General features: G+C 35.7%; 4 protein-coding genes and 1 non-coding gene across 5 annotated transcripts; 3 read left to right on the forward strand and 2 right to left on the reverse strand.

Moving 5' to 3' along the window:
* Window positions 1–5469: 5469 nt before the first annotated feature.
* On the forward strand, window positions 5470–8074 carry LOC149922391 (alpha/beta hydrolase domain-containing protein 17B). Its single transcript, XM_090163525.1, has 2 exons — window positions 5470–6429; window positions 6500–8074. The coding sequence occupies exons 1-2, from the start codon at window positions 5771–5773 to the stop codon at window positions 6714–6716; spliced, it is 876 nt and encodes a 291-aa protein (XP_090019651.1). The 5' UTR covers window positions 5470–5770; the 3' UTR covers window positions 6717–8074.
* A 120-nt stretch (window positions 8075–8194) lies between these two features.
* Window positions 8195–9518, forward strand: LOC149922392 (integrator complex subunit 15). The gene is made up of 2 exons (XM_090163044.1): window positions 8195–8421; window positions 8488–9518. Exons 1-2 carry the CDS (start codon window positions 8284–8286, stop codon window positions 9412–9414), a joined length of 1065 nt encoding a protein of 354 aa, XP_090019170.1. The 5' UTR covers window positions 8195–8283; the 3' UTR covers window positions 9415–9518.
* LOC149922393 (myotubularin-related protein 10-B) lies at window positions 9471–13741 on the reverse strand. Its single transcript, XM_090163043.1, has 14 exons — window positions 13342–13741; window positions 13137–13270; window positions 12795–12986; window positions 12665–12731; window positions 12526–12605; window positions 12346–12402; window positions 12189–12279; window positions 12000–12129; window positions 11854–11941; window positions 11690–11778; window positions 11501–11631; window positions 11292–11441; window positions 11049–11221; window positions 9471–10980 (listed from the first exon to the last, which is right to left on the reverse strand). Exons 2-14 carry the CDS (start codon window positions 13251–13253, stop codon window positions 10204–10206), a joined length of 2142 nt encoding a protein of 713 aa, XP_090019169.1. The 5' UTR covers window positions 13254–13270; window positions 13342–13741; the 3' UTR covers window positions 9471–10203.
* Window positions 13742–18456: 4715 nt separating this feature from the next.
* On the reverse strand, window positions 18457–18757 carry LOC149922394 (signal recognition particle RNA). The gene has a single exon (XR_016477507.1).
* Window positions 18758–19775: 1018 nt separating this feature from the next.
* Window positions 19776–22957, forward strand: LOC149922395 (ubiquitin carboxyl-terminal hydrolase 3-like). The gene is made up of 13 exons (XM_090163829.1): window positions 19776–20012; window positions 20143–20203; window positions 20264–20347; window positions 20413–20496; window positions 20555–20633; window positions 20700–20788; window positions 20854–20988; window positions 21053–21393; window positions 21458–21547; window positions 21641–21759; window positions 21829–21948; window positions 22012–22085; window positions 22147–22957. Exons 1-13 carry the CDS (start codon window positions 19916–19918, stop codon window positions 22313–22315), a joined length of 1542 nt encoding a protein of 513 aa, XP_090019955.1. The 5' UTR covers window positions 19776–19915; the 3' UTR covers window positions 22316–22957.
* Window positions 22958–23003: the final 46 nt, after the last annotated feature.

The following is a 23003-nucleotide window of genomic DNA, read 5'->3' on the forward strand; positions in this document are numbered from 1 at the left end:
AAGAATTTAATGTCACCAGAGAGAATGACGTCACCTATCTCCCGCTATAGTAGCGGATCCAAGGAGGATTATTATCCTCCTTGGCGGAACCACTCTACGGCCTCTCATTGGCTGAAGGTTCAAGGCAAACTGGCGTCAAGCTCGGCCGTAGGCGGCAGCATTCTAGTTACCTATGAGATTTCTATGCTCTCGATTGGACTATTCCAGCCCTCTCTATGCGTCAGCGTTGGCAACCCTGCTTGCCAAGTTGGATAAGGTCCAAAATGCGGCTCTTTGAGTTATTTTGGGAGTTCCGCCATCTACGCCTATCAGGTTGATGGAAGCCGAGGCAGCTCTTAAACCACTGAGTTCTAGGAGAGACCTATTAGACTTACTCCCTTTGGCTCCGTGCGGAGCATTTGATACTCCTGATTTCTATCCAGCTCTCATAAGAAAGACACTTGCTCCCCTGGAGATCTTGGAGCACCGCTTTCCTCTGGGCAGGCTCCCCTTTCTTCTCCGGGCATGGCGTTTGGCTCAAGTTCAAAATCTAACCTGGCTCTTCCACTCCACCAGGCGGCACATTCCCTTCAAGTTAACCCCGCCATGGGAACCTCCAACAGTGACGATTGTGCCGCGGTGGCTCACAGCTCCCAAAGAGGATCATAGTTCGGACGCACTCCGCAAGCTTTCCTTCGCGACTCTCGAACCTTACGCCAAGAACGCGACGGTGATATACACTGACGGACTCGGGAGTGGTAGGTGCGGCTTTCGCGATTCCTGCCCTGAAAGTCGGTGCGACTTCGTACCTGGATTCCAGGCACCCCATCAATAGGATTGAGTTGTTCGCTATTCAAATGGCTCTTTCCTACGCGTCGTCTCATCTCCACGGGCCGCTAGTAATCTGCTACGGCCGAGCTTGACGCCAGTTCGCCTTGAACCTTCAGCCAATGAGAGGCCGTAGAGTGGTTCCGCCAAGGAGGATAATAATCCTCCTCGGATCCGCTACTATAGCGGGAGATAGGTGACGTCATTCTCTCTGGTGACATTAAATTCTTGGCAGAACCACTCTTTGAGCTCTGATTGGCTGAGATCTCGCTATCGTCTGCCACGGCGTTTGGCCCATTTGCCAGTTACACGGCAGCATTCTAGTTACCTATGAGATTTCTATGACTAATTCATGCCCTCTGTGACGAGTACTCTAGTTCCATAACTTGGTCAGAATTTCGTGAAACAAGTTTCAAAAATACGATTGTTCCGTCTGCTCTAAAATCAAAGCGTATGGAGGAATTGCGGATTACGCTTAGTTTAGCACTGCCAAAGGCAGGGACTTCAAAGATTAGTACAGTCAAAGGTATGGCTCTGTACACCGATTACGTGGAGTGATCAGCCCCTCGTATCCCACTTCGACGATTTGTTCCATTTTCGGAAAAATATAAATTCCAGGCCCCAAAGAGAGCCTTTAGTACTGTATAGATAGCTATATTATTTCTGAGATAAACCAGCTAGGTGAAGTATACCTGGATTGCTCAAACCCGGGTCCCGGTAAATTGTACCGGCTTCGCCCCTCTCTTGTCGGGCCTGGCGATCACTGAACCGTATTGGTCATTTTCCCCAACCTTTTCTTTTTCTAAAATACCCTTTGTTTAACTTCATCCGCACAAACCGAGCGAGTTTATAAATTTCAATAAAGCTATATTTTGCTGACTAAAATTCCGACGCAAAAATTCCTTCTCAATTTAGAGGTTTTCCATTGGCTTAAATAAATATGTTAGTAGCCAATAGTGTGACTCCCAAAATTACTAGGATGAATAAAAAGGTTAAAATCTAACGTAGTCCACATTTTTACAGGTTCGTGGTGAAACAAACCGTTAGTGAAGATTTTGTAATGGAATAAAGGTACAGTGGCATACTTATGCTACTACCAAGGACGATAATACGCTACTCAGCTCGAATGTGAGTCAAAGTCGGATCTGGTTGAGAATGTAATACCGTTTTCCATTTGATAGCTCGAGATTCGCTTCGAATTTGTCTCTGTCGTCATAGATGATAGATCTCACCCCAATCGACTAGAGTAAAACCGCAAATTGAACATTCCTTTAGCATATTCCCGCGCTTTGTGGTTTTTCGTCTGCTAGTAATTTGATTTTTCGCGTCTTTGTCTGCCATTTTGCCAAAAAATCTAAAAGGAACACGCAAAAATTGGCTCGGATCTCAATCTCGATCTGTTGATCTGTCGAAATCGGCAGTTCGGTTTTGGGCGATCTCGGAGCACCCGACAGAGGGAAATGGAACAGGCGAAACTTGATCGGAGCAGACCCGAGCATGCCAATGGAACATAAAATGTTAATCAGAGCGATCTAGAGCGCTCGAGAGCAGTCAAATGGAAAACGCTATAAGAAAATGAATATTAAAAACCTTATGAAGTGTTATACTTATGGTTAGCAATGAGTTATAAAACGATTTACATTCCCAATCAGGTTTATCTTGTATCCAACATTTCGAAATAGCCACTATCGCATCTTCAGACGAAAATCTGCCGCGATAAGCATTCCAAGTAGAGGTATGGGTTCCTGTTTGTGCTTATAAAATAACACAACGTTAGAAGCTTTATATAATTTTAAGAATGATGTATATTTTCTTCGAGATTTTAGAAGCACATATCTTGGTTGCGGAAGAATGTCGCATTTGTAACATTGTTTCATACGCGAATAACTTTTCATGGGGCCGCTGATTCGTTTTATCTTCGTTCATTGGTGTTGGTGACATGTTTCTCCATTGATTCAGTCTTCATTTGTATTGGCTTGAAAGGAATCTGAAACATTTGTTTATTAAATAATTTGCACTGGAACAGATAATTACGTTAAGTATCCTACCCGGCCTTTGATGTATACAACTTCAAATTCATATACGTCTTCTCTAAAAGTAGCAACGCCTCCTATAGTCGCTCGTAGTTTCCAATAAGTTCCTCGGCACAGTTCTCGCTGCGAAAGATATGACTGCATGGCCTTGCCACGTGACTTCGTGGACACGCTCGACAAATGAGATAAACCTATTCTTGAGCTGGTTTCGGGGCCACAAGTACAACATGAGCACTGGTCACTGGAGGAGCTATGGGGGCTTCAAGGTGTCCGAAATCGTCATCGGCAATCCGGAAATCGTCCTCGTCGTCGTCTCTGTAGATAACGGGAACTTGAGCGGCGGCGGCGGGTACTGTCGCAGCTGGGTCTGCTGGAATGGCAACAGGATTTGGAACGCGGAAGAAAATATTTGGAGCTTCACTGTTTAAAATATGTAGATCAGTACATGACAAGTTAAATAACAAATATATCTGTATACCCTTAGCTGGGTTGACATCTTGAGATGGAGCGTTGTGCAATACCAGATTGGGACCAAGCTCCATCTTTGTGATTTGCTTGTTCCAAAAATTGCCCCAGAGTTCAAACGTTGTATCGCGCAGTCATTCGTTTTATATCTCTAAAAAGTCCAAATAAATACTTAAGACACCGTCGCTAAATTTAATAATAGCACCTCCCGTTATATATGTTCCAATATTTTATATGTTGTTCCTAACTTCATTGATATATAGAAATGATAATAGCGTTGAAATAACACGGCGGAAATTAATAATAATATTCTTAAAAATTAAATAAATTTTAGTATTGCAAGGGTTACCAGTACCGTTGATATATGGGCTATTTTCAAGAATAGGGTCCCCTCCTATATATTTGTTTTGATTGTGCCTTATTATAGCATTTTTTACAAGGAATCTATTACCGTTAAATACGATGTCAGTAGGTGGGGTTTGTATATGCACCCATGATGATTATAAAGAACGGGTCTGGGTGCGTAAAATTTGTACATATTGAACTATTTGAACAACCCCTTAGTTGGTAGAATTTTTAGTTGTATTTCAGATGTTTTATACCCAAAAATTTCTACTAAATTTTGAAACGGAAAAACGCGATTACTATCATTAAATCTTAGTTAAATGATGGCGAACGCTCCTTGTAATAAGAAACAAATAACGAAATACGTTCTAAGCTTATTTAATTTAAATTCCACGTATTTCGTTATTTGTTTCGTATTAAAAATATCATATTATTAATCCAAGATTTAACAATAGTAATCGGGTTTTTCCGCTTCAAAATACGCGCGTTGACAACGCAAACTTATTATATTATTAATATTTTATTAAAGCAATAAACGGTTTTTCAAGACGATTTTATATTACATTTAAGTTCATATAAACGGGAAAATTTGTATGTTGAATATTTCTTATATCATTTGGTAGGTTGATTCGCTCGCGTTCTACATGTCGAACAGTCTCATCGGTGTCGTGTTTTCTTTTCAAACATTTGTTGATACTGGTCTTTTGGATTTATTCCTTACGGCAGTCAATATGAACTTAAATTGAAATGACCAATTATTCCGACTTTCCCATCATTTTGTCTCACACATCCTTCACAATAGCTTCATTTTCAAGCGATTCATTACAAAAATAACAAGAGTTAGCTGGGTGGTAAATTTTAAACGCGGTTACATGAAGAGCGGCGGATGCGTTTTAAGTCAACGAAGGCGCAAAATTGTAAGACGCGTTTCAGGTACAAAGTTAAAACCGCGATTACGACACAACGATTGCTCGTATGTAAAATGTTCATAGAACATTTTTTGTAGGAAATAGCCGGACCCTAATGTTCATACTTGGGTTTATTGCCGTACATACAATACTAACGTAGATATTCGCGATAAACCATTTCTGTGCACCGGTTTTCCCCATAACCATTGCTCGTAAAACAACTATTTCTAACAGTAACCTGTGAAAAGATATGTTTTTGTTTGAGTAATTACTCCTTAAATATTTAATTACGGAATTTTGAACCATTCTTCATTTTTTATTTAAAAAACTATCTTTCTATGATTTGAAAGAAACGCGTTTTCTAGTATCTAGAAACGCCGTGATTTCGAACGTAGGTACGTAGTTATATTATCTTTGTTTGCATTTAGTAGTTGGAGAAATGATACTTTACCATAACGGTGGTCAGGTGGTCAAAGACCAGTTTATTAATTGCTCAGACCAGTTTATTTATCAAAATTTGGGGGATCACTGGTCACCGTATTAATTCCAAATAATAACAAAAAAATAAAAGGTGACCAGTTTAATAATTTCAAAATAATATCAAAACTAGGAACTGACCAGTTTATTAATTCAAGGTTTCTATCAATTTAGATTTCCCTATTCATCGGATTTCTATGTACCGCGACTCCGCGTACTACCGCCGCGGCCGCAGTAAATAATTCACAAGCTAAAGGGTCACTGGTCATAAGGACCAGTTAAAAAACTTATTTACAAGGCTGCCAAAAAACAAAGCCTAGACAGTCCAGTATTGTACAGTTGCAGTACCCCCGCCGCTGGTCTGCGTAGCCTAGAAGCAAGTGGCCCAGAAGCCCTAGATGTGGGAGAATTTTTCTTGTAAAGTTGTACTTTTCTCAGAAGGGGTCGCCTTTACGCGAAGTAGTGATGACGTAATTTTCGTAACGATGGGAGTTTATCAAGAAAAAATAATAAAAAAGATGGCTTGATAAAGTTTTAGTGTAGGATTTTAGTTAATACCTAGCGGGTTTTTATATTTATTGATAGTTTTTAAACGGGTAGGATAACGCGTAGCGAGTATTGTTCTAGAATCGGGAAACCCTTCGTCGTCCGCGCTTTTCTAAGTAGTGGAATAATTAGTTTGGAAGATCGCCCTAGTGCCGATGAACTACTCCTCCGTTAAGCCTATTGTTCCAAATGCCGAGGGAAATGAACGGGCTTTCGATCAGCGAACTTTGTTGTTTGTTTTGCTGCCCACCCTGTCCGTCTCGAATAGCCGCGAAATTGGCGTTTTTGCCCCCGGAACCCACGTACTCCTTTCTTCCAGACGAGGCTGTTGGTAAATTTGGATTTTCCATTTCTGAAAGAGCTGAATGGCAATATTCTATACGTGAACTCGAAGCCATTGAGGTGTTTTACGCCCGCACCTCGCGAGGAAATAGAATAGCTTGTATGTTTGTTAGGTGCACCCCCAATGCGCGATTTACCATGCTCTTCTCCCACGGAAATGCGGTGGACCTTGGGCAAATGAGCAGCTTCTATCTGGGGCTCGGTTCTCGGATTAACTGCAACATCTTCAGCTACGATTATTCCGGTTATGGGGTTAGTACAGGAAAACCTTCGGAGAAAAACTTGTACGCAGACATCGACGCCGCATGGCATGCTTTAAGAACCCGTTATGGTATCAGTCCCGAGAACATTATTCTTTATGGACAAAGTATAGGCACTGTGCCTACTGTCGATTTGGCTTCGAGATATGAAGTTGGTGCTGTCATTCTTCATTCGCCTCTAATGTCTGGCATGCGAGTGGCCTTTCCTAACACCAAGCGAACATGGTTCTTTGATGCCTTTCCCAGGTTTGACATTTCCATTCTGAAATATTCTGTTTTTGTAAGTTATATGATGTAGTTTATTCCAATCCTACAGCATAGATAAGGTGCCAAAAGTTACTTCACCGGTGCTAGTAATTCATGGCACGGAAGATGAAGTTATAGACTTTTCTCATGGTCTTGCTATATACGAGCGTTGCCCGCGAGCAGTTGAGCCTCTGTGGGTTGAGGGTGCTGGTCACAACGATGTTGAACTCTATGGACAGTATTTGGAACGCCTCAAGCAGTTTGTGTCAGTTGAGCTGGTCAACTGACATGAGGCCAATGTTAGTATTTCCATGGTATAAAATTAACGCTTGAAATACAGCCCTTGTCCAGCCACTTAATGGAAAAACTCATCCAAACAAAATTTAAAAACATTGAAACAAGTCCTGTACAATGAATTTTCCCACATTTTTGCCACAAACTGGCATCATGCAAATTTATGAAAGAAAATAAATGAAAACTTAAAAATTTAAAAGAATTAGATAGTTTAGGGAAATATAAACATTGAGCATACGTCTGTGTAAATTGGTGGCTCTCCTTAGACTGCGTTATACGATTGAAGAATCGCGATGAGCACCAATTTTCTTATCACATGCTATGCCTTATATATAAATAAAATCTTTTAGATGTATACAAAAAGCTACGTTTTGGTTTTCAGTTTTAAAATTGCTGTTAAATTTATCTTAATTTACACGTTATGCTACTGGTATTGCTTAAATATAGCCACCATTATAGGTGGGAAGAGCGGAAATAATTTTTGTATCAATTTTAAGAAAAAAGCTGTGGTTTAAAACAAGTGTTTTAACCTATTGAGAAAATTTCACATTGGTGAAAGGCTTGTTTAGTATTGAAAACTAAATACTTTGTATTCAATATCGCGCTTTTTTAATTTGTTAGTTTAGTTCAACTTTATTATTTTTTTCTTAAAACTTTACTCATTAGACCAGAACTTGAATATTTTCTTATAAACACATTTGACTAGTTTAATGCTCAATGAAAAGTTATTTTTTGTGCAAGCTACAAATTTAGAAATTTTACTTGAGAATGTGTAATATTTAAACAGTATTCTAATATTTAATAACCAGATTCTTATTTACGTTATCAAAATAATTTTAGTGGTACAAATCATTTCCTTCCTAAATGTTTTTTACGAAATGGTTTAATCCATTAAAAAGAAGCTTCCATAATTTTTTGGTAGTTTTTTGAAATTCCTTTGTGTTTGTGCAAGCTTTGTATCTATACCAAAAGAAACGAAATCTTTACGGGAATTTTAATTTAAGAAAGTAAGAAAATAAATTAATTTCAATTTTCAATCGTATTTTACTAGTTGTTTTTTGTCTTTTTTTTTAAACAGATGAGAAAAACAACGATTAATTAGTTTGAAGTTACTATGCACGTTTAATTAATTTCATGGATTACAATATTTTGTGATAAAATAATTACCCCATTTTATTATAATAGAAATCTCAGTATCTATTTGAAAAAAAGTGAAAACTATGAAACTGAAAGCATCAGTCAAAAATCTTTAAAAAACATTTTGTTTAAACTTTTTAATTCTTGTAATTTTAGGAAAATTTAGATTTTTTTAAATGTATTTCTAGTTAATAAACAACGGAGTTAACAAAATATAAACGGTTGATAGTGTAAAATGATAACTTGAAATTTTATTACTGAATAAAATAGATAAGTATGGAATCAAAATATTGTGATGTACACTAGATGGCACTTATGACCAAATCGAACTGAACTGAACTATGGCAGTAGTTGAGACTCTTTCTCTAATAAGTCTATTTCAATTTATAGAAAAAATTTAAAGATTATTTACATTAATTTAAGATGAATGAATTGAAGTTTTTAAGGAAATTAGAATTTCCGGATTCTATTACTGAAGCGCTAAGAATATTAGAAAAACTGTGCATTAATGAAGCCATGCAGACAAGCCCACAACTAGATTTGTTAAATAATATTACAGAGGTATTTTATAACTAATAATAAGTATTCCCCTGATAGAGACACTTAATAATTATTGGTTTTCACTAGGAATTTGTCTTTCTTGAAATTGATCGTAGGGGAAATAAACGGAGATTACCCCCTGTGAAGGAATTACAAGTTTTGGAAAAACTAAAATCTTATTTCTCAGATTCTAAAAATGACCCTCAGAATTTGAGTTACGTTTTCTTGTACTTGTTCATGCCTGGAAAAATATTGAGTGAAACGAGACTATCCATATTGACCAAACTGGTCTCTTTAGCTCTGGCTGATGTTAGTCCGAATATACTACATTATATGGGCATGTGGATGCAAATGTCAGATTGCAAATCAGAACATGCATTGCATATAACAGAAATCATTGTTAAAGACTACTTTTTATTAATGCCATTGCTTTCTGCAAATTTAGGAACAATACCACTACTTGCCCCGCTATTTTGTTCAAGTTTTTTATCTTGTTTGACTATTATGTATGAACCCTTTAAAAAACCACCCTCCCATAATATAACTGAATTGGCCTTGGAGTGGCTAGAAGCATCCCCTTTTCTATGCTTTGCACCCCTAAAAATGGCTTCACTACAAAAGACATCTGTACCCAGTACCCCATTACCTGGATTACTACAATGGTGTGTTCTTTCACCATTATCTAATAATGATAATACAGATAACCTGTTATTTTCTCAACTGCATTTAGCAATCTTAGAAACTATTGTGGGGTTTTCCCAACATGAACCATTAAACCCTCTAACATATATGGTTGTACCTCAGTTTTACATAATGAATCTAACTGAAATATTGAAAAAATTTGTTAATCACAAAAATATTCAGTTATCTTTGGATCGTTTGGCCCAAGCGACGGAAATCAGCCTTTCTTCTAAATGTTTACAGTGCAGTCCCGAATTAATAACCAATTTAATTTCACTTCCGCAAACTAGATTACTAAAAATTATAATTGATAAATGGAATGTACAAAAGTAACCCGAGCAATAATAAATTAACATTTTTGTTTAATGGTAAAACACCTCCATCTCGGTTACAATTTATATATAAAAATTTCAAAATAAAATGGAAGTTGATGTCATGACTAGCTATTTCTTTCATGTTTAAAAAATATTATCTCATCGAGTAATTTTTTAAAGTTACCGGTTTCGTGATATTATAAATTCTCAATGGAAAAGTATGAGCTTTAAAATTTATATTTTATGGGTAAGCAAGTGTAATAAAACAAAGAATGAAAAGCATAACAAAAATTGAAAGACAAAAAGAGTAAGATTTTCTTGCCAGAACCATTGAATTTGGTATTTTTAAATATAATTAACTCAACGGAAAAAGAAAGCAATAAGTTGTACCATTACATTATTTTAAATGTAATTTGTGGAATCATTATAAATTAACTTTGAATATTTTAACTTAAGAAGTTAAATGGAATAATACTTTGTCCATTTATAATTTTTACATAAGGCATTAATACCATATTTAGAATCTAACTGTACATGTCATGCTATTCAATCTACCAAAAATAAGCTCAAAAAGTACAAATTTTTAGCTTTTTTCCAGTTTTATGCTATTAATGTTTTACAAATGTATTAAAACTTTTTTATGCAAATATACATTCAAAAAATGGCGAACTTTCTAAGGGCTGAATAGGTTGAGCTACCATTGTCATTAGATTAGCGAAAATGCAGCCAAAATTGGGAAAAGGTTCTTTACTTTTGGTTGTCATTAGTCCCTTTTAAGTTATGTAAGGCACTGATTTATTGGTTACAATCAATCATCTTGTTCCTCTTCAACACTACCGTAACTCACACATAGATAAGAACTGGCAGGAACGTTAAATTTCCTCCATTCAGCTGGTCCAATAGGCGAAAATGGAAAAGCTGACGTAATTAACGCATTTTTATCTTGAATTCTTCGGGTGTCATTTTCAACTGTGATGCAAAAATCGTCTGACATGCTTCTTCGATGTCGTAACTTTACTTTTTGAGACTGTTTCGAAGTTAAGGATTTAAGCTTGTGAGACAGAAACTTGATGTCTTCGACTAGCGCCAAATTTTGTAGGTAAATAATAGGAGCTCCCCCTCCTACTACATTGCATAATGGTACCCATCTGAAGTACATTTGCTGCCACATGTTAAGGCCTAAAATAGAATCCTCAAAATCTGTCAAATTTTCAAATATGTCGTTTTTAGGTTCATTTAAACTCTGCACAATGATGGGGCTGGCTTTCGCTCCCAAAGATTGAGGTCTGATATGGTTTTCATCCTTCTCACTATTAGCGTAATTTCTGAGCAGATAAAGAGGATTACGGAAAAGTATCGTGTCTTGTTGGGAATACTGCATTGACCAATCCCAAACCCTGGGTAAACTGTGATTTTTTAACAAGTCCTTCCTCTGTTGTACAGAGTTGAATGAAAACGTTTCAAAAATGCTGACGTGGGTACTGTCCCACACTGTTGTCAAATAAGTTTCGCAAAATTCAAATGACGAGGGAAATTGTTGAGTTAATTGCCATACACAGTCCAAAAATAGTAAAAACACGGGTGCCTAAAGGGTGCGAGAGAGGGATAAATAATTATTGGATTAATTTTAAATCCTAAAATTAAATTTCCCACCTCCTCATCCTCGACATCTCTTATATGCCCCAACCGATGAGGGAAAGGATGCCCCATTGAAATCCATTCTTTTTGAATCAGAGTCTCAAACCCCTCTTGCGTTCTAAAGAATGGGTCCAAAATCAATTGGGTTAACGATGCTATTAGACAATTTAAATCTCTCCCTTCTTGTTCTGAAATAAAAAGATAGAATTGCCTCTTAGTTGTTAAATTAGCAATAATCCAATAACTCAAAAATCTTACCCATAATGATAACTGATGCATTTCCCCTTTCAAGTTCTAAACAACACTTTTTGGTAGCTTTAAGACACTTTGACACGTATTCAAACCACCGGGAACTTTCTAAAATGCTATAGAAGGTTCCGTCTTGTTCCCAAAACTCATTAGCTGAAGCTAAGATAATAAATTGTATTTAGCTATTTAACAGATTTTCCAGTCTTTGAAAATAATACATGGCATTAGAATCTCCTTTAGCTTTAGGAAACTAGCTTGGACATCCTTTGTCCTACAACATTCTACATCCAAATCCAAAACTACAGGTTTTAGTTTCTCAAAATGTACTTGTTCTACAGCATTGTGTAATCTATAAAATTAATTAAGATTAAGATTCTCAGAAATTATATTAGTTTTGAAAATTTTACTTTGTCTGTTGTTGGGCATCTATTATATTTACATCTAACGAGGCCATTCTAGTTAACGTCTGCCCAGCGTGATTCCCCCAACTCCAGGACTTTGAATTATTCAAATAATTATTAATCCTCAATTTGGTATAAACTAAAAAATACCAAAATAATTAATATTATACCAAAACTCTACTCTCAAAAAATGACGGTGCTGCGTTAAATAGGTCCTTATCCAACAAGACAGCTGGTATAACAAAAGCTTCTGGTAAACTGAAAATTAAATTTGATTAAGATTTCAACATATTTAATATATTTTTAATTGAACTACCATCTAGATATTCCAAACATTTCATTAGCCAGAGTTACTCTCCACCCCTTTTGACACCCTGTTCTTTTCATTTCTTTAACCCAATCCGATTGTTTAGTGAATGCTGTAAAATTTCTTGAATTGAACAAATCTAAAGTCAAGAAAAAATATAAGCAAATATTTTCAGTACAGTTGAAGTATTTTTATTACTATGTCCAGGAGTTGTGTGTCTTAAATAATCAAAGGCAAATAATAAATTCACTTTAGGCGCAAAAGCATGATGCAGTATTGCATTAACCAACTGAAAGAGACATATTACTTTAGTAATGGACTTTTAAGTTTTAATGAATTTTTTTTTCCAATATACCCATCTATCCCTATTCGTTGGCGAAAATTTGAAACTGAATGTCATAATTCTAAAATCCTAAAGTTTGAAAACCATTTTACAAAAAAGTCAAAGTATATAATAAAACTGCATTAATGTGAAACTTGAAACATATAAATTAATGGTGATATTCTCCACTCAAACCAAAATTAAAATTCTTACCCTACAATGAACTTCTATAATCTCAATAGGATAACTTTGATTTGAGCCCGGTAGAAGTTTTTTCCTCCTACCACTTATAACTATGAGAATAATGTCGTTAGATAATTTACCAAAGTGATAATTATGTAAATATAAATACCTTGGTATATAGAATCAATATTTATAAGACAAATATCATTTTCACCCAATAGAAAATTTTGATGATGCTAGTAAATTATATCTAATGTAAGTAAGTGAATTTGACAAGCAATCGAAATTGAATTGCGTACCAGACTATATGGATGTTGGGAAGCAGTTACAAAACTTAGTTTGAAGTTTGTACAAAATAATACCCCTGATATACCGGTTTTAAACTCGCTGAATGTGCTATATTTGAGCACATTTTCAGCACTAGCTATTACTACTTCTCCAGGCAATAGATTTGGTGTAAGTTGAATGTTACTACCTTCTGGCTGGTCAAGCTAAAATATTTTTAAAAGTTTAATTTTAATTATTTTTAACATCACTACGGATTATTAAATGAAGAATGAAAAGATATTCAACAATTTTAAATAAATTAAAAACTAATAAATCTTCAAATTCCCAATTTTCTTCAGCATTTCTCTTTATACCTCGTCTTTTTCCATAGTAGTTGGTTCCGCTCCCAGTAACTTTAAATCAACATAAGCTTTGAAACTAGTTGGTCTTTGATCATTGGGGCGTTGTTTTATTCTCAGAGATGACAACATTTTGGCAGATTTTATATCTTGATTATCAGTGTAATCGTGATTAGAATTAACCTTTATTTGGATAAATTATAATGAACTAATTGCTCACTGAACTATGGTGTTCTATCAATCGTTCCTTTTTATAATAAGCAAGGCCCGATACTTTGGCAGATTTCCTTTTAAAGATTCCCAGCAAATTCGATTTTGTTAAATTTTCGCATATCGTTTCTCGATAATGGACAGCGTAAATAGTTAACTTTTCAATAAGGTATGCCTCAATTAATTCAAGTCAAAATTACACTGTATGGTAGTACTCTGGAGAAATAATAAATTTTGACTTTGACTGCAGCATATCTGTGTCGCGACAGACTAATTAATTGGGCACAGGATGTCACGTGGATCAAAGTGCCGCTGAGATCCAATCAACGTATCCTGTCTTGCCTTTTTAAGGACGTTTCTCACACATTTCATATGTACCCCGCCATTACTTAACATTTTTAACGACCTTGAAAAACCAACGAAGTTAATTAACAATTCCAGTCTTTCAGCCGATGACTTCGGTGAGTAACCGACAGACAGTCCACGCGTTAAAAACCCCTGAAAAAATCATGGGACTCCTTAAAAAATGTCTTTAGAAGGGGGTAAAGAGTCCACGGGACTCCCTCAAATTATATCGTTAGCTGTGTAAAAAGAGGGAAAATTTCGAGAATTAAATAAAAAGTTGAATTATTTTTCTCTTTGAAACATCTGTTTAGAGTAGTTTCAGTTCGTAGCTTTGGCAATGGCCGCCATTTTGTGCAGGATTTTTTCTCTACGGGAAAAAGCATAGGTGACGTCGTGTCACGTGATACTGAAATCACTGTATAGTGTATACTGACCGCCACTATTTCAGCTCTCCCCACGGAGCTAGAGCTCCCCTATCTGTGAGGCCTATAGAAATTGACAATGACCAAAGAAAAATTTGGAAAACTTGGTCCTACCAGGGAAAAACCTCTTCTAACCAAAAGTAAATAGGGGGAGAAAGTATATCACTGCCTTCAGATTTTACCTTCCACCATGCTTGACACCCTTTTTAAAGAGCTAGTGATCACGTGATATTTCTAACCAATGAGGATAGCACATTACGCGCGAAGTAGTGCATTTGTTGTATTCCGGTCCGCGCTCAAGATAAAAATGTCACCGCCTCGCGATTTCAAATAGTCTCTCTGTCAAATGCTGACCATTATTTCCTTCGATAACGGTTGATTTTAATTAATAATTACTATATCAATTGTAAAATAAACAAAAAAAGCTCGTAGCTATATCTATTATTTCAGTTAAACTTGCAAATTGTTAGGCCTTAACATCGTAGATATACCAATTAGTCCCGATCTCTGCTCTTAGATGGCGCCACGCTCTCCACGATTTAAGTGAGCATTTTTCTAGTTACGGTTTATTTCTTTTCAAAAGTCGTGTTATTATTTTTAAAATGTCGCATTTTAGTTTCTATCATATATCTACTTTATTTAGGAATTAAATTAACCAAACTATCGAAAGCAAAAGTTTAATATTCACGTATTTTATAGATAACTATTTTTCATCGTGGCAGAGTACAACCGATACCTTTGTGTCCCTGTAAAGAGGCGAGGGGGAAGTCATTTCCGAAGCCCAAAAATTTTCCCCTCAAATAAGACGTCGTGCGGTTGGACCAAAGTGCCAGACTTTCTCCCCCTATTTACTTTTGCTTCTAACTTAAACAGGTGTGGCCCGTGTCGGGAATAATTTCCATACTTCGTTAGTCTAAGACTAACGAAGTATGGAAATTATTAGTCCATAATTAATAGTCTTGCTCTGTATTCCATTAGGCACAGTAATTGTAACAGTCAGTGGCCATAGAGTGAACCTGCCCGATGGCAGGTGGGCCCCACGGACCGTTCATGAAGTGGGCCCCTCAACCATGATAGCGTTATAGTCGTTAAAGCTGGGGCCCTTTGTCTTCTGGCAGCCCAAAATATTAGACCCAGTCCGCCACTGGTAACAGTGCCATTGAAGACCAAAATTTTGCTTTATTAAAATGTATAAAAGTAGAAAAAAAATTAAGCTCCATCGGTTTGGAATGAAGACTTTTATGGTTAAATTAATTGTGATAATATTTACGAGCATTTTAATTTACCCGATCACGATTATATATGAAAATATGTAAACTTTGATGCTGTAGCTCGATTACTGACTGTCTCTTTTATAATTACAATAAAAATTTTATTAGGTACCATTTATTTTCGAATATAATATGGAGGAATAAAGAGAGATTAAAGAACATATAAATCTAAACAATGGGGGCGAAGAAAGAGGGAAGAGTCCTGGACTCGTCGAAAAAATTGATGAGGGGTCCGGGTCCAGTGGACTCTCTTAAACGAAAATTGTCTTCCGAAAGGGATTGATTGTACCTGGAAAATGGAAATTGTAGACAGTGCCAACTTCGTTTATGGTGTACGTGGGAACTTCAGTATTGGATAGATATTTTTTTATGTCAAAGAGCGGTAAATTATGAATCATTCCACTTCAAATAGACAACTTATGTAACTATGGCTTGATTTTAACGTAAAGTATGCATAAAATGATAGCTAAATCTGAAGTTTCTTGGGTCAAATCAAGTTGCTCCGGTGAAGAAGAGGAGCCCTCAGCACTCCCGATTTTTTTGAAACCACAAACTGTCCAGATTTACCTATTTTTTCTTTATGAAATTTTTCGACGAAGCTACAGTAAATTACAAGTGTATTTTGATACAAAAGCAAAATTTACTGATTTACTCCAATCTATAGAAGTTGCCGAGATGATCAAATTACGGAAAGTTTTAACTTCCCGCCCGAGGAAAATGTTTTCTTCATTTATCTCGTCATTTTTAAGCGAAAATTATTTATTTATAGTTAGGGAGAATAACAATATATGTTAAGACGATTATTTGGCGAGGCTCCCAATCCCCCTCATGCTCGAAAAGTATGAACTCCTTCCCATAAAAATAAACAAATCAGATCAGTATCTCATTAGATCTGTAAACCGTACGTCTTCGGACTCGATTGAAGTACACGCCAATGACGTTTTACCTTCCCCTTCTCTTGTTCAGGTAAATTAGCCCATGATGCCCGCAATCCTCTCAACATTGTCATTGTCCCTAAATATAAATACTTTCTTTTTTTTCACGAGTTGTTTCTAGTACCCTCAAATATTTCATTGAATAAAACGAAATATATTAAAACAATTTTAGAATTGTAGTAACACATGTCTTAAATTTCAAATATCGCGAGGGAAATTTTCTAAATAGAACGGTTAGAATCGTTACTTTTTTAAACAATTTTTTTAATTTTTTTTTGGGGTTTTACTTAATTAACGGCGTATACCATCCATCCAGAGTGACCGTAAGACATTTCTGAATAGCTTTTAATCTACGCTTTAATTTTATGCATAACTTCATTGTCCTACAGTATTTTTAAGGGAGGAAATCAAAATATTACATTTTCGAGAAATTTAGAGAAAATAATTTTAGGTCATATTTGCATTAGCCTAGCCTGGCCTAGCTGATTAAATTCCTATCTTTCGTGGTAATATGAGCTACATTTTTTAATGTTTATGATCTTTTAAGTTCCAAAAACTCATCAACTTATAACTAAAATTAACTATTTTTATAAAGGTATTTTTCAGCTTTGCAGACCCTTCCGAATATATCAAATGCGGTGTTAAAATATTTCCCGGCGTATTTAAATATTGCAGTCCCATAAACTAAATAGTTTTGCAATTTGGCATATATTTTATGAGCGAAGGTAATATAGCTCCCGCTGTTCAGCATTATATACATTGCGATTTAACTTAAATCGATAGTTATCAGCTACTCAGTGTGACCATATGCCACATAATCACTCGTAAATATGCCTCTGTATAACATTTCCTTAGAGGAAAATTTCAATGATAACTTATTGAGCTAGTTTCAATAACCGCGCCGCCATCTATATCTTTTCAAAATAACTATTATCAAAAGTGACATAATTACCAAAAGTGTGTCAATCGGACCTATTTCTTAAAGGGCAACGCAAGTGGTCATGCAGGGGATAAATTATCTTATAGATAATAAGGACGACTGTGCATGCGCTATCTGCCATAACCTTTCCCTCTGTAAAAAAGCAGAACCATATTTGCCGAATTTATTTTGTATAAATGCGCCTTTCGCGGTTCTTATGCGGTAGCAAAATCCATGCATTCCAATTATATAAGAAAATCAAAAAATTCGCGAATGAGAGCGAAATTGCACCACGTGGCTTCCGCGCGGTATAAAATCCACCTTGGAAAACCAACTTACGACTTGTAGAAGAAAACCTAGTTCCAAATCAAGCACCCCCCTACATGGCCACTTGCGTTGCCCTTTAAGGAATGTTACTAGCGAAATACAAGTTGGGGGGGAGAATAGACTGAAAGTATGCCTTGGAGAGGAAAAGAAGTTAAAACCAACAAATAACGCCTCGTAGTGAGGAACGGAGGAACTAAGTAGCACTGGTCAAACTTAATGTATTTTTTGATTTTTCGTCGTTCTGTGGAGATGCTATCGCCATCTACCTACGATATAATACCATAGACTAAAAAAAGATCCAGAAAGGCGACAATAAATAGTCTTTTATGTGGTAGTCTCGAGTCGAGCATTCATTAATCCTTTAGCATACGAAAGTGCAGGGTTTGTCAAACTTTTTTAATTATGTAACTTTTGCTATTATTATTATAGTACTTTACACAACAAGGGAAAGTTTGGTACATTCCATGTTATCGATTTCACGTTTTTCTGGTTTTTAAATTTTCCACGTTATTCCGATTCTATGCTATTCATATTCCACGTTAATAATTCCAGTTTTAACATTTTTTACATTATTCCATTCCAGCGTCTTGTAAAGTAAATAATGTTTAAAAAGTTTAAAGTGCCAGTTTTCGTCTTTTTTTATTTTTTCACTGTGGGAGAATTTTATTATTAATTTCACAAAACTTCCACTATTTACCAAGTTACGGTTACAATTATAATTATAATTATTTACAAGTAGTATTAAATGTTGAAAACGTGCTGTTTTACGATTACCAATCCGCTGTTGCGCATTAAGTTAATTTTGTAGAAAGAAAAAGTGGCTATCTATTGCAGGTACAAAAATGTTTGTTACAAGGGCATATAAAGTGTGAAATAAATAATTAGAATAAAAAGTAATTTTGTTCAAAAGAATCGTGTTCGATTGTGTCGGCTGGGCTATGACACCTTCGCCTACTCACAGGCGCTATCCCACTACTGCGCGGTGCGGGAGCTTTTGCTTGCTGCATTGCTGCCCTGGGCCGGTACGCTCCTCTTTAGAGCAACCTGGTGACCCACGGGTTACCCCGAGGTCACCATATTGACGCCGGGCTTAGTGCGGACGCCCGATCGACACAGGTCAACGGGTCACAGGACTCCCAACCTCAAATCGTCCACCGATCCTGGCCTCCAAGTAGCTGGATTACAGGAGTATGCCAACACTCCCAGCCGAACGTCTCTCGCTGGAGATGATATTTCACTGCAAACTACATTCGCCAAAAATTATTTGACTTCTAACCCAGATTTAAATTCGTAATTAGTTACGGGGCGAATTATAATTAAATAAATATCCTTTTCGAAAATAAATTTAAATAATAACTGCTTAATTCGATATTTTGTTCCTTGAAAACTGACTGGAATCATTCTTTTTTTTTCGACTTTTATTAGTTTTCACTATTTAACCGATTAAATAATTTATGCAAATGATGTTGTAAAATAAATTAAGGTTTAGATGAAAAGGTATTCAGTAATGTTTTACAATAGAGTGCTAGCAGTTGATGCGTTTTTAAAAGTTAGTGACGTCACAGCCGTAGCTTCCGTAGTGGTTGTCATGAAAACTCACGTTTTTTCTCAATGGACATTTAACATTGGTGACGTCGCAGGGTTTCAAGCTGCTGGCACTCTATTTTAAATGAAAGTTTACACTCGAAAGGTATACGCAGTTACACATAACCCTACGCTCCCCTATTTGACATAATGATATTTTAATTTGAATACAATTTTTGCATCGTTTGCTTATATTTTTATATTTTATTTAAAAAAATTCGTTCTTAAGACTTTTTAATTTGTCTGTAGCAGACGCGAGATCATACCTCAGAGAAGCTAGCGCCGTTACACCACCTAGACTCGTTTCGGTCGCGAATATTTATCATCTAGGCTAAAAATGCCGTACTCGTCTCTAGTGTACTTGAGTGATAAAATACGGGAATAGGTAGAATGGTCCATAATGAAAAGGTACAGAAAAGGCAGACCTTAAACAAAATTAAAGAAATTACAATTAAAAAATATTCAAAATTTGCTGACTTGGTAATCGATTTTCGCGCGATTCAAGGTTCAGATTTTATACGTAAGATGGCTCTAGTGAGCCACGAGAGGATTTAAAAATGGGGGAATAATTTTTTCCTTTTTGACCAAGCTTTGAAGTTTTCTCTCTCACCGCCCCTCCCCCCCCCCCTTTTATAGTATGATTCCATGTTTTGACCCCGTGGTCAAACAGCCCAAGATGTTACTGCTAATAGTCAGCTAAGAGTGACGGCACGGTAATCCCAGGATAGGAAAATATGGAAATCTTTTTTTAATGAATTTGAAAATTAGTTAATTAAGTAGAATGGAATGCCCCCATTTGAACGAAGCGGCGAAAATCACGAAAATTGTTTTAAAGAAAGATAAAAATTTCGATAAATCGGAAACATTTTGTTGTTCTGGTAATTTTCCTTTCTGAAATCTTTTGGGGGACCCTGTAGACCAAGATTGGTCAAAAGACTGACAATGGTCCATGGGGGACACCTCTGAAAGAAAACTCTAATAACAAAGACCATTTATGTATCACCTCAGTTTGTAAAGAAAAAAATAGCCCATGGATTTGTATTACTTGTGGAGTTATTAACTGTGGAAGGTATTAATTATTAAAAATCATGCAACATTTGGAAATTAACTTAACGTGAGTTTTGTTAAGATATGTCAATGGACACGCTGAAGAGCATTTTACGAAAGAACAACATTCAGTCTGTATGGAATCTGATAATTTAGCTCCTTATTGGTAATTTCAATTTATTGGTTATTAATTTGTACTGCAAATTTTTAAAATTTAATTATCATTCTCAGCTACCTCTGTGATGATTTTATTATAAATGACACCAAAACAAATCACATTAGTCAACTCAGGCAACACATTAAGTCTTTAACCGAGTATAATTGAATCAAATAAAAATTTGTGAACTTCAATATTAAAGTAATTTCTCAACAGGCTGCCAAGACAGTACCCTCAGAGAAAGCGTAAAACGAAACTTAGTTCTCAAGAAAATAAAGATAAAAAATCCAAAAAAGTTAGAAGATTATGTTGTTTTGTATGAAGTTATACATTTAATTTAATTATATCTATTTTGAAATAGAACCAAAGTGACTATTGCAAAGCTAAAGTTGCTGGTTTGAGAAATTTGGGTAATACTTGCTTCATGAATGCCGTATTACAATCACTTAGGTATTTGTTTCCAACTAATCTTTAATATGATAAGTTTATATTAATACAAAATGCGTTAATTTCAGTAATATCGAGCAGTTCTGTGGTTATTTTAAAAAACTGCCAGCCTTAGACCCTAAACTCTATAAAAATGGGAAAAAATACATGGGATCTAACCGATCTTACGTGACTAGGAGTAACAGTAGTGAAGAAGATGATATGTAAAAATTATATTTTTTTATTTTTCTAACCTGAAATTTAAGAAAATTAATCTAAACATAATAGTTTATTAGCCGAAGAGTTAAGAAAAACGCTCATTTCTTTGTGGGAGGGAAGCAAATCCGCTATTAGCCCTGAGTCCTTGTTCCATGTTGTATGGAAAGTAGTACCTCGTTTTCGAGGATATCAACAACAGGATGCTCACGAATTCTTACGATACATGCTAGATCGGCTGCATACTGAACTTCTGAACATTCTGTCGTATACCTCCACTAACGGGGCTCAAATAATTTTAGGTCCAAAAAGCCAATCTACTATTGTTACTACTATTTTTGGGGGTGTCCTCCAAAACGAAGTGACTTGTTTAGTTTGTGGAACTAACTCGAAGAAACACGATCCATTTTTGGGTATGAGGGAAATATATTTTGATTTTATTTGAAATCCTCATTTATGGAAATAAATAATCCACAGATTTATCCTTGGACATTCCTCAGTCTAATACGAGTGATCAGAGGCCTTCAAGATCAAGAGACAGTGACCCAAAATCTTGTCATCTCTTAGGTTAAGATCCTTAAGTGGTTATTTTATATTTCGTGAATTGGATTGGATTAGTTTAGTTAAAATATGGCTAATTACTTATAACTTCTTATACAGATTGTTTGAGTAGCTTTACCGAGTTAGAAGAATTAACGGAAACTGAGTTATACCATTGTCACACTTGTAAAACGAAACAACCGTCAACTAAACAGTTTTGGGTTAGAAGACTACCAAATGTAAGGTTTGCATTGTGGGGTGCCATTTTTGGTGTTGCATTTGTAATGGGTATTTATAATTCCTTCCAGGTTCTATGCCTTCACTTAAAACGTTTCCGCTGGAGTAATTATTTTCGTATCAAATTAGATAATTACGTTGAATTTCCCCTTGAAGGGCTTGATATGAGTAGGTTCCTTTTAGAAAATATGGTAAGTTTAAAACATCATTAAAATCTTATACGATAAAAATTAAATTTAATGCTTATTTTCAAGCATGGAACTCGAGGGAGCTCTGGTGGGAGCACGCTGTATGATCTAGCAGCTGTGATAGTTCATCATGGTTCGGGGTAAGAACTACTTAATAAAAATTAAATTTTCAAAGACACTTAAGTGATTTTTATAATTAAGTGCGGGTTCAGGACATTATACAGCCTATGGCACTCACGAAGGTTGTTGGCATCATTTTAACGACAGTACCGTAACCCCGAGTGATCCCGAGACGGTAGCCAAGAGCAAAGCTTACATTCTTTTCTACATTCGTAGAGAAGTTAATTTATCTCCGGTTTTAAGTCTTTAATTTAAGTGGTTGAAATCCGCAGATTTGGATTTTGTCATTAAAAGTTTAGAACCCTTTTGTCCATCCTACTCCGTTAGTCTAAAAGTAACCTAAGAGTGCCTCATTGTTAATGTATATAATATATATCTCAGGATAAGGCTAATCCAGTAGATCCTATGATGGTATTCTAAGATCATTTTTGAGACTCGGTCTTCCATTTTTTTTTATTTACTTCACATTCCATTGTGTTGAAAAAAGAGAATAATTTCAATCTATTAATTCATGTTTACGGCTAAGATAGCACTGGTTTGTTTAATAAATATATATCTTAGATTTCTTAAAATATTTGGCCGAAATTATCCTTTTTTATGCACAAAAATTTGTGTTATTAAAATTTAGGAAAATAAGTGAAATTCTTGTGTTAAATATTTTTCAATATTAAACAGTTAAGCAGGCACTTGGAAATGCATATGGGGAATGTGCTTTGTAAGCAGTCTGTTTACAATAAAGTTACCCCTAAAGTACTACACATCCCCTTATGTCTATTCTAATGATGGCTTGATCTCTAAGGGGTAAGAATTGGTTGTTATGATAAAAAAACTGTGTGGTGAATTATTTTTGGGTGTTATAATACAGTTCCTGAGCCCAAATGCGCCATATTGTATTCATGATCATTAAAATATTTTGTAATAAATTTTTTTTTAAGAAT

This window comes from Leiobunum rupestre, chromosome 11 (genome assembly GCF_980474605.1).
Source record: "Leiobunum rupestre chromosome 11, qqLeiRupe1.1.hap1, whole genome shotgun sequence".
NCBI classification, from domain to species: domain Eukaryota; kingdom Metazoa; phylum Arthropoda; class Arachnida; order Opiliones; family Sclerosomatidae; genus Leiobunum; species Leiobunum rupestre.